This window comes from Plasmodium gaboni, chromosome 14 (genome assembly GCF_001602025.1).
Source record: "Plasmodium gaboni strain SY75 chromosome 14, whole genome shotgun sequence".
NCBI classification, from domain to species: Eukaryota; Apicomplexa; class Aconoidasida; order Haemosporida; family Plasmodiidae; genus Plasmodium; species Plasmodium gaboni.
The window spans coordinates 1,090,784-1,103,808 of record NC_031494.1 but is presented as its reverse complement, the minus strand read 5'-3'; the positions used below and the strand labels follow the sequence as shown (position 1 = coordinate 1,103,808).

Below are 13,025 nucleotides of genomic sequence, written 5' to 3'. Positions count from 1 at the left end.
ATATATATATAATATCTTTTTTTTTAATATAAATATATTTTATTTATCTCATTGTATAATTCATTTTTTCTATAACATAATATATTATTTATTTATCATTATAAAATATTTATTTTATTTCAACTTCAAGAGAAATTTGGTTTTTAAAAAAAAAAAAAAAAAAGAGAGATAGTTAATAATTTTACATATATATATATATATATATATATATATATAAATGCTTTTGACAGGAATATATTAGATATAATATTAATGTATAGATAAAAATATATACATAATAAAAAATACATCTATATATATATATATATATATATATATACATTTTGGTAGCACATGCTTTTTTTCTTTTTTTTCACTTTTTATGTTAAGTAGGTTTAAAGGATAAATTAATTAATATATAACATATAACATATACGTATAAATATTTTTGTATTTATCATATATATATATATATATATATATATTTTTTTGTTCACTCTTCCCAATATAAACCTAATTTATCATATTTTTTCCACAACAACATTTATCATTTTATATTGTTATAATATATATAATATTTTTTTTTTTTTTTTTTATGTTTTATTCTTTTTCCACACATGTGAAAAAAAAAAAAAAAAAAAAAAAAAATGCCTAAAGAAGATTGCAAGACAGAAAAGAATATAGACAGTATTGATGAGAATGTATTAAAAAAGTATGATATTTTAAAAAAAGTTGGTAAAGGAGCTTATGGTGTTGTATTTAAAGGTAGATGTAAGAAAAATAGAAATATTGTGGCTGTGAAGAAAATATTTGGAGCATTTCAAAATTGTACGGATGCTCAAAGAACATTTAGAGAAATAATATTTTTGTATGAGTTAAATGGACATGATAATATAATAAAATTAATGGATGTTATAAAAGCAAAGAATGATTATGATATATATCTTATATTTGATTTTATGGAAACAGATTTACATGAAGTGATAAAAGCAGATTTATTAGAAGATATACATAAGAAATATATAATATATCAATTATTAAGAGCTTTAAAATATATTCATTCTGGAGGTTTATTACATAGAGATATAAAACCATCAAATATATTAGTAAATTCAGAATGTCATATAAAAGTAGCAGATTTTGGATTAGCTAGAACTATTTCAACACATATCAATGAAAATAAAATACATGTACTAACAGATTATGTAGCTACTCGATGGTATAGAGCTCCTGAAATTTTATTGGGTAGTACGAATTATTCTCAAGGTGTTGATATGTGGTCCTTGGGTTGTATCATGGGGGAATTATTATCTGGAAAGCCTTTATTTACAGGCAATTCTACAATGAATCAATTAGAGAAAATAATACAAGTAATAGGAAAACCTGATAAAAAGGATATAGAAGATATTAGATCATCTTTTGCTGAGACAATAATTTCTTCTTTTGTAGATTTAAAAAAAAAAAATTTAAAAGATATATGTTATAAGGCTTCAAATGAATCCTTAGATTTATTACAACAGTTGTTACAGTTTAATCCATCCAAAAGAATAAGCGCAGAAAATGCACTTAAACATAAATATGTTGAAGAATTTCATTCAATTATTGATGAACCTATATGCAGACACATTATCACAGTTCCCATTAATGATAATGCTAAATATAAAGTTAATTTCTATAGAGATATTGTTTATTTTATTATTATGCGCAAGAAAAAAATTTACTCTAATGAACTGAAACAAGCAGAAAAATATAAAAAACATGAAAAGAAAGACGAATATTATAAAAGGGAGAAACATAAAAAAAAAAAAGCTACAGTTCAAAATAATAAGGTACATATGAAGGATAAAGAATATAACCATAAGATGATATGTTCACAAGGGAATACATATGAAGATATAAAGGATGACCAGAAAAAATATAAAATTTATGAAGAAACTCATGTAGATACATCAAAACAAATGGATTGTCTCAACATAGACCATGTGTTTCATAATAGCAGTGATATATCTTATGATGATAAGAGGAAAAACACAAAATTGGAATCAGTATACAAGGAAATAAAAAAAAAAAATAGCATGGAAAATGTTCATTGTAAGGATGAAAAAAGGAAAGTATTTTATGAGGATAGAAAAAAGGAGAGCATAACGAATTTTACCACAACAACGACGGTTAGTAAAAGTGATGATGAAGAAATGGAGATGAGTCAGATGGAAATAAGCGGACAAAGAAAAGAACAAATGGAAGGACAAAGAAAAGAACAAATTGAAGAACAAATTGAAGAACAAATCAAGGAGATTCAAAATAATATTAGTAAGATTTCCATAGGCAGTAATACAATCAGTAGCACTATCAGTGGGACTGAACCTAATAGTAGACATAATTTTAATAATAACAAAAGTGTTGAATCTTTTTATACTAAAGAAAGGAAAAATAATGACACATTGTTTCATGCTAATAAGAAGTTTATATTTTCTAAAGAAAAAAATAAGATTAAAAATTATAACTTAGAAAAAAAAAATTCAAAATATAAGGCATCTTCTGGTTTTAAAAAATCATATGAAAAAGAAAAAAACATGCATCATTATTTTGAAACCAAATGTAGTAGGACCCCATTAGGGAAGAAAGATGGGAAGAATTATTATCATTCTATGGAGGATAAAAGGAATAGAAAATATGAGGATGGAAGTAATAAAAAATATGTAGATGGAAGTAATAAAAAATATATACATAATAATAACCATTTTAATAATAATTATTATCACTATAGTCGTAGAGGCTCTTTGAAAAGCTTAAACAAAGATGAAGATAGCTGCCTCCAAAGAACATGCAAGAATACAGCAAAATTACATATGCCTAAAGTAATAAATAAAATCACAAAGCCATTAAATACTTTATCTCGCAATTATTATAATAAAGACGAAGAAAAAAAATATATGAGTAATAGTACGTTAAAAAAAGAAGTGAAGAAAAAAATATGGAGACATCTTATAGATAATGAGAATAAAAAAAGTCAAGATATGATAGATTATGATTATAATCATAAAGTAAATAAGACAGAAAAGAATCATAGCAAAATTAATTTTAAATATGATGAGAAAAAGAAAAGGGAGGAGAAATCTGTTTCAAATACGGAACGAAAAAGATATCAGGATACTAATACCACTTAATAACAAAAAAAGAAAAACTGAACCGTTGTAAAACTATTATTTTAATTTTTTTTTTTTTTTTTTTATAAAAGGATGATATTTTCATGTCAATTAAACTTGATATATATTTTATTTATTTATTTGTTATCATATGATATATTTATATATATATAATATATTTTTTTCCACATGTATATATTTTTATGATTCCCCTTTTTTGATCTTATTTGATTATTATTTATATAATTGTTTTTAATTCGATATAATTTTGTTTCATTTTTTAATTTGTATTTTTTATTACTTTTTTTTGTGAATACTGTTATATTGTTTGAAAATATCACTTGTTAGTTTGTATAAATCAATTTAAAAATAGATAATAAAAATATGTAATTTTTTATTTTTGAAATATTTCGATGTGTTGCAGCTAATTATTTTATATAGAGCTTAACAATAAAATGAAATCTAAATAAAAACACACACAAATATATATATATATATATATATATATATGTAAAGGCAATTCATATATTATTTTATTATTATATAATATTTTTCACTTGTTGATTTATATATTTATTTATGTTGGAAATATATAATGATTAATTAATTATTTTTTTTTTTTTTGAATATTATATGGTAAATATACAAGGCATATAAATTAAAGAGGACATATATAACGAATACATATTTTTTGCGTGTCCACTTTTAAACTTGTTTAATAATATATATAATCTACTTTTATTATCTCAATTTAACTACATATAAATATATATATATATATATATATATATATATATTTTAAAGGATTAATTAGGAAGATATTTTCTTCCACCTAAAAAAAAAAAAATAATATTTTTTACTTAAAAGAATTTTAGTGTATAGGATACAAACGTGAACACATATATAATATATATATTAATATTATGTATATATTTAAATATGTAATTTCTTAAGTGTATTTTTCATATAGTATAAAAAAAAAATGTGGATGTTCTGCAAGTGCATGAACGGTGCAGGAAATAAAAAAAAATACTAACACTTTTTTTTACTTGTATATATATTGTTCTCTAATAAATTATAAAAAATAATAAGTAAAAACTTATCTTTTTATGCATACGAAAAATAAAAGAGAAAATAAAAAGGAGAAAAGAATAATAAAATACAAAACAAAAAAAAAAAATATAATAATATAATACAAAAGGAAAAAAAATAGATGAAATATTAAATATTTTATTTTAATTTGTATCTATTTGACCTTATAGTACTGTATTTAAAAAAAAAAATTAAATATAATATTATATATATGCATACAAAAATACCTTGCAAAAAAAAAAAAAAAAAAAAAAAAAAAAAAAAAAAAAAAAAAAAAAAAAAAGTCATGGGTGTATTTTCACATATATATATATATATATATATATTACTAATAATGGTAAATAATAATGTAGGGGTTCATTTATATGGAGTACAAAAAAAATATATATTATATATATATATATATATATATATATACATATCTATGTTTTATAAAAAAAATTATAATCTTTAATACTTATACACATATTTGTTATATGTCTAATTAAAATCATACATATTATTATGTATATATATTTTTAATATTTTTCAAATAATTGTAAAAATGTTTTTATTTATTTATTTTAAAGCATTAATGTGATGATAACAATTAGTAAACATGTTCTATTATAATATATATATATATATTTATATTTATATATATTTATTAATATTTAATTTAATTTATTTTATTTTTGTTATGGTTATAAAATGTGTGTGTGTTTTTTTTTTTTTTTGCGGTATTTCCCTTAATTTATAACAATGTTTGTAAGTTCTAAGAGAAGAATAATTTTTGTATTATTTATTTCTTTCTTTGTACAAAATGCAAATTCAAATAAATCTACTAATGTTTCTAATATCGTGACAAATAATATTGCTACAAATTTAGTATCTAGTTTGGCTACCCCTTTACCTACAAGTGTGTCTAGCCATATGCTTTCGAATTTGATGGTGGCACAACAAAATAATGGTGCACATATAGATACACATAAAACGATATCAACAAATATGCATACTTGTGAAGCTGCTGGGTGTTCATCTTATAAAGACATTATTAAAAATAATTCGTCATCTCAAACAAATAATGGTCATCAAAGTAATGATGATGATTGTCTGAAAGGTTTTATTTGTAAAAAGTGTAAGAAGACACATTCAAAAAGTCCAAATATTTGTTTTTATTCTTCTCTAGATACTTATGAAAATTTATATGAAGGACTTTTAGAAGATTTTAAACAGACATCTTATGACAGCTTCAAAATTCCTTTAGATAAATCAAGCAAAAATATAAAGAGCAAACAAAAACATAAAAATGACAACACAAGTGAAGATGATCATGATGATGATAGTAAGGACAAAAAGAAGGAAGATAAAAACGATGATAGTAAAGATGATGATAATAAAGATGATGATAATAAAGATGATGATAATAAAGATGGTGATAATAAAGATGATGAAGAAAGCAATAAAAGATCTACAAAAGAAAATAATTTAAAAAAAAAAAAAAAAAAATCGGATGAAGATAATGAAGAAACAGAAGATATTGATGATGAAGGGGAAGAAGATGATCAAAATGAAGAAGATGATGAAGATGATAATAAAAAAAAAAAATATAGTAATAAAACAAATAATGATACAGATTCCTTTTTAGAAAAATATTCTAATATATCTTTTCACACTTCTTTAACAGATAATAAATTAACATCTAAAGATAGAAAAGAAAAAAATATGAAAAAAAAAATGAAACAACGTATATATATAAATAATAATAAAAAGAATCCGTCTTGTCCACTGGAGCCACTTGAACCTTCATTAATTCAATATAACATCATAAACATGAAAAGAAATCAAAATGAAAATATAAACCAAAATGAAAATATAAATATAAATGAAAATATAAACCAAAATGAAAATATAAATATAAATAATATGGTAGATACATATACATATTCCTTCTTAAATGAAGAAGAAAAAATCCAAGAAATGGTAAGCAATAAAAAAAAAAATGAAAAAAAAGAAGAAAATGTTATATATAGAAGATTAAAAATTAATATTAACAAATATGAAGAATATCTTAAAAATAAATTAAATAAATGTCATATATCTGAGGATGGTATAGCTACAATATATATTAAATTAATATTACAAATTGTAAAGAATAAAAATGAAATATATACAGATCCTAGTAAACGAAGTATACTAAATAATAATAATACTACTACTGATAGTAGTAGTAATAATAATAATAATAATAATAAAAATAATTATAATAAAGAAAAACAAAAATCTACTGATGATGATGGTGATGATGATGAAGATAATGAAGATAATGAAAATGATGAATATAATTCATATGGACAAAAAAATAAACATAAAAATAACTTATCAGAAGATGATTATGATAATGAAAATTATAATGATGAATATGGAAACAAAAATAAAGATTCAAATCAATCATATAATTATATGTCATCAGAAAATAATAAAGATTTTAATAAATATGCTTATATACAACTATTAAATAAAAAACACCAAAATATTTATAATCCATTAAAAAAAAAATATATATATAATCGAAATAGAAAAAATAAAATATTATCAACACATATTCCACACACTACAGAATACAATTTTTTTGAATATTACAACGTAGATGAACTAGAAGGTGATTCAATGGAAAATTATTATAAATCCAAACGTGGTTTTTTTAAAAATATATTCAAAAAAGTATTCAAAAGAAAAAAAGGAAAAGACAGTGATGAAGCGGACGATGAATATTCTAATGACGAAGAGGAAGAACCACAGAAAAAAAAACAAAAAAAAAAAAAATTATTTTCCTTTTTTAAAAGAAAAAATAAAAAGAATAAAACTAAAAATGAAGAAGCTCATTCATATGATGAAAGTAACCAACAAGAAGATAATGAAGATAATGAAGATAATTATGAAAATAAAAGTAAGAAACGTTATCGTAAGGATGACGATGAAAATGAAAAAGAAAATGAAGACGAAGACGAAGAAGATAATAATAATAGTTATAGTTATATTAGTAATAATAAAAAAAATAATAAAAATGATAAAAAAAAAAAAAAAAAGTCTAATAATAAGCATAAATTAAAAATCAAAAATTTCTTTACAAAATTAAAACAAAAAATCATACCAAAAAAACAAAAATTACATATAGAAGCTTTTTTTAATAATATCATTGTAAAATCGTGTAAGAACTCTTTAAAATGGGAAGGAAAAATGTTTAAAAAACGTTCCTTAATAGAAATGACATTAAAGGTACCTGTGAAAATTAAATATATAGAAGACGAGCCTTTGAATTTTTTTCGATCAGGTTATGAAGTAATATTAACATGTAAAAATTGTGAGGAGATATTATTTAATTCGTGTGTTCAGGTAAAAAATTCTAAACCCATAAGGGTCGAAAGGAATAAAAAATTAAACACTAAAAATATCAAACGTATAATTTAATAAAATATATATATATATATATATATATGTTGTTACAAATTCATATACCATCTGTTGCATATATTTTCTCTTTTCTCTTTTTTATTTTTTATTATAGGTATATTGCACTAAAACAAAAACAGAGAATGAAGAAAAAAAAAAGCATACACAAACAAACACAACTGCGACTACTCCAAGTTTTAATACCATGACTACTGCTACAAGTTTTGCTCCTTTACCTGCATATAATTACAAACAATTATATCCCTTAAATTCTAATTGGTCTCTTTCTGATTATTTCAGTTGTGATACGCATATGTACATAAAATATTTACTTGTATTCTTACTCATGATATTTATTTCTATATATTAAAATATATATATATATATATATATATTTAATATATATATATTTAATATATATATATTTAATATATTTTATAATGTTATTTCATTTTTTATTCCACCATGTTAGTATCATATAAAATATTACAATCAATAGTATCACATCTTGTCGTATTTTATCACGTTTTTCCCTTTCATCATTTTTTTTTGCATGTATCGAAATTTCCTTTTGGTGGTTAAAATTTCCTCATTCGCATTGCCTTCCTAAAAAATAAAAATAATAAAGAGGATGGGGGTTAGGGAGTTGTGTTGAAATTTTATAATGAATACATAAAATGAGATAAGGATATTACTACAATAGTTACAGAAAAATGAAAGATGGACACTACAAAGGTATATCATATATATATATATATATATATATATATATATATATATATATATATGTGTATATATATACATATATATAGTATCATATGTTGAACACGTTTATATATTGACACATGAACATATATATTATATAGACCAAATAACATATTAAATAATACATCTGAAAAATCTTTAAACCTACCGTTAGTAATTCATTATCTAAAATATTGTCCATGTCTGTTTGGTGGATATAATTTTTAAAATAAATATCAGATGTTTGCTTAAAATAATCAGGCAAAAAATTATATAACAATTTTCCAGATATAAAATCATGTATTATTATTCTAGTAGCATGACTAAAATTTAATTGACCACCTTTACCTCCTGAAACAAATTTTCTAAAGGTACAGAATTTTTTTAAAAATTCAGATGCATCCAAGAAATATGAGATATGACCTTTATCATTTAAATATTCATGAATAATATTAGTATCTATTTTATAATTATTACATAATTGAAATGGAATGATATTACAAATAATTTGAACTAGTGATACTACATCTCCTTTAAAATGATCAATTGAAAAAACTCCATTTATTATTAAATCATTTTTATTAAAAACTAAAGATGGAAATATTAATCCTGGGCAATCACATAAAGAAAATGGAAAGTGTTTTAATGTTATTGTTTGAAAATGTTTTGTTTTACCTGGTTGACGACTTACACTTACTTTTTTTTTACCAATTAAACAATTTATAATGGAACTTTTTCCTACATTTGGAAATCCTATAAATCCTATCATAAATTTTGGTATGGAAGAAAATGTTTCTACTTCTATATCATGATAATATTGTTTTATTTCTTTTTTTATTTTTATAATTAAATTTATTAAATCATTTACACTTAATATATCTGTATTATCATTTTTTTTTTGTTCATAACTTAAATTACCATAACCTACATTAATAATATCTTTTTTTTCTTCATCTATATTGTTAAGAAAATCTAAACCACTATTTATATTATCATCATTATGATGATTATTATTATCATGATGATAATTTTCTTTTAATATAATATTATCATATATGTCGCCCATAAAATCTTCCCTTTTTTGTATTATATCATTTGGCATATTTTCAATGGTTACTTTATTTTGATGATATAATTCTCTTAAGGCTGAAAAAAATACAAAGTGTACTTTTTTTTTTTCAAAATATTCAGCCCATATTTTCCTTTCTTCATATGTTAAAAAATCAGCTTTATTTAATATAAGAATAAGTTTTTTTCTTTTATCCACTTTTTTTATATAATATTCTAATCCTCTACAATAAAAAAATAAAGGATTCCTTACATCAATAATATAAAATAATACATGACTTCTTTCAATAACTCTCCATAATTGTTTCCAATATTCAATATTCTTTTCATAAGGAGTTACAAAATATCCTTCTTTCTCTTCGATTTCACTTAATAATTTTCTCCATTCAATAAAATATTCATGTTCATATTTATCTATAATATCTTTATTCAATTTATTATTATTATCTCTGTTTGACATTCTATATTTTTCACCTAACTTTTCATATATATATAAATATTTATAATTATAATCATTGTCATAATTATATGTATTATCTTCTCTCTCTTTATCGTTTATTTCAAAGTCTTCACCACAAGAATTTTCATCACTATGATTATAATCATTGTTATTAATGTTATCGAAGTTATCGTCATTATGGTCATTATCATCATTATCATCAATATTATCCATATCATCAATATCATCATTATCGTCATTCTCATCAATATCATCATTATCGTCATTCTCATCAATATCATCATTATCGTCATTCTCATCAATATCATCATTCTCATCATTCTCATCATTCTCATCAATATCATCATTATCATCATTCTCATCATTATCATCATTCTCATCATTATCGTCAATCTCATCAATATTATCCATATCATCCATATCATCCATATCATCCATATCATCCATATCATCCATATCATCATTATAATCAATATCATTACCATCCTTATTATCATCACCACCTTTAGAATTAATTCCATTTAAATTTTTCTTTTTAATCTTCTTTGTTTTGTTCTTCTCAGAAGAATCCCCTTTGGGTGTTCTTACGTTAAGTGGTATAAGACTTTTTCCACTCATTAAAAAACTAATTTTATTTTTATAATTTTTTTTTTTTTTCCTTTTTTTTTCCATTTCATTTTCTTCTTTCTTTTTCATCAGGATATGTATTTTATCATCTTTATTTAAAAATAGAGCTCTTCCTGGTATAGGCAAAACAATATTCTGAATATTCTCTTTGGTCTTAAATTTATTCGTACCATAATTTTTTTTTTCTTTTATTTCATATTTTTTAAGAAATACTTTACTTACTTGTATATTATTAATAATTAATTGGTTATCTAAAAAATCGTCTAAAGGGTCTTTATTTAAAACTGATAATTGCTTATTTTTTTTTACAACATCATTATCATTTCCAATTTGAGAATATAAAATATTATCAGATATCTCTTTATGTCTTAATTTATTGCGCATTAAACTACGTCCAATAAATTTGTTATCGACCTTCCTTCGATTTTTATTTAAAACAGCCATATTCTAGATTATTCACTCAAAAATAAAATGAAAATGAAATTAAAATGATTTAAATGATTATCTAATATATAACAAACAAATGAAGTAATATACATATATATATATATATATATATATATATATATATATATGCCTTCCCTTTGTAATTTATTTTTTCATGAATAATTTTATGTAATTAATACCAAATAAATAAATAATATATATATATTAATTATTAAATATATATAAATATATTTATATATATATAAATATATTTATATATATATATTATATTTTAATTTTACAACAGCTCTACAAAACGACAGTTATTTTATACTACATATATAATATACTTTTAAAAATTTTAATCTTCATTTTAATTATAAGAAATGCTTTTAATTTTTTAATATATAATTACAACATGAACATTTTATGTATGTATGTATATAATAATATTATTCATATATGTTACGTAGTATTATAATATAATATAATATAATATAAATCCTTTTTTTTTTTTATATTTCATTCATATGATAATATTATATAGTATTAAAGTAAATGGAAAGCATTTTATATATTTTAAATAAATTTATGTATATATTATATATATATATTATTAAGAAAATATTATAGGATAATAAGATTAATTTAATACATTATTATATGGAAAAAAAAAATAATAATATATTATATATATATATATATATGTTTTATTTTTTTAAAAATACAAATAAATATATAAAAAGAAATATATATATATATACATATATAAGTATAGATAAATATATTTTTATTAATTAAATCAATTTAATAATGTCCTCACAAAAGAAAAATTTTATTACAATGATTTAATGTTTAAATAAATATATATATGTAGATATATTTTTAATGAAAAAAAAAAAAAAAAAAAAAAAAAAAAAAGGAACCAGGAAAAAAAGGCAGCAACTTTTTTTATTTTATAACATACACTTTTTTTTTACAATATGTAATATATAAGAAAATATAAAAAGGAAAAAATTATTGAGAGCCTTGTCATACATATCACAAATATATATATATATTTATTTATATAATATATTGTTATGTGTTAATTATTAAACAAAATTTTATCAGAAGGAATATAAAAAATATATATATATATTGAAATAATAAACATATAAAATTAAGGATTACTTTAATAGAGTTATAATAAATATAACTTTTATATTTTAAATGAAAGAAATAATTTTTTTCTTTTTCCTTTAACCTCAAAATTTGTACAGTATTATTAAATATATTATATAAAAGAAAACAACCGTCTTTTAATTATATTTTTGTATTATATATAGAATACCTTTTTTTTCGTTTTATTTATTTATTTATTTATTTATTTATTTTTATTTTTTTTTATTTTATTTTACATTTTCTTGCCTTTATTACATTATAAAATTAAAAAAAAAAAAAAAAAAAAGAAGAAGAAATATAACAAAAATATATATATATATATAAATATAAGGAAATGATTAAAATATAGAAATCTTTTTATTTTTATCAATTATAATTAAATATATATGTTCAAAATTTTTATTGATTATTCATTCAGTGTTCAATTGATGAATTAAATTTTAGCTTTATAAAAACACATATTTAGTAGTTTTATTTTATATATACAAAATATTATCATTTGATAATAAAATATACATCAAAATTATAAAAAAATATATTATTAAAAATTTAATATTTATAAACAATTTTCATTGTATTCGGGAGAACTGTTTTTTTTTTATAAACAATATTATTTTATATTGTATTATTTTTTTTTTTTTTTTATATCTACTAAAAAATATATAATATATTTATATTTAATGAATTAATAATTCATGCAAAAAAAAAAAAAAGAAAAAAAAAAAAATTATATATAGCATATACACATTTATTACATAAATGTATATAAGAACATAATATATATAAAATATATTTCTTTCATAGAATATATAACATAATATAATATATATATAAATAATATATAAATATACTATAAAAAAATAAAAAAAAAATAAAAAAAAAAAAAA

At 19.9% G+C, this 13,025-nt stretch overlaps 3 protein-coding genes across 3 annotated transcripts; 2 read left to right on the top strand and 1 right to left on the bottom strand.

Moving 5' to 3' along the window:
- Positions 1 to 626: 626 nt before the first annotated feature.
- On the top strand, positions 627 to 3,146 carry PGSY75_1431500 (mitogen-activated protein kinase 1; the record flags this gene model as incomplete). Its single annotated transcript, XM_018788006.1, has 1 exon — positions 627 to 3,146. The coding sequence occupies one exon, from the start codon at positions 627 to 629 to the stop codon at positions 3,144 to 3,146; it is 2,520 nt and encodes an 839-aa protein (XP_018639378.1).
- Positions 3,147 to 4,958: 1,812 nt separating this feature from the next.
- On the top strand, positions 4,959 to 8,019 carry PGSY75_1431400 (hypothetical protein; the record flags this gene model as incomplete). The annotated part of the gene is made up of 2 exons (XM_018788005.1): positions 4,959 to 7,592; positions 7,765 to 8,019. The coding sequence occupies 2 exons, from the start codon at positions 4,959 to 4,961 to the stop codon at positions 8,017 to 8,019; spliced, it is 2,889 nt and encodes a 962-aa protein (XP_018639377.1).
- A 131-nt stretch (positions 8,020 to 8,150) lies between these two features.
- PGSY75_1431300 (putative large ribosomal subunit associated GTPase) lies at positions 8,151 to 10,992 on the bottom strand (the record flags this gene model as incomplete). The annotated part of the gene is made up of 2 exons (XM_018788004.1): positions 8,151 to 8,255; positions 8,563 to 10,992. The coding sequence occupies 2 exons, from the start codon at positions 10,990 to 10,992 to the stop codon at positions 8,151 to 8,153; spliced, it is 2,535 nt and encodes an 844-aa protein (XP_018639376.1).
- Between the last annotated feature and the right edge of the window lie 2,033 nt (positions 10,993 to 13,025).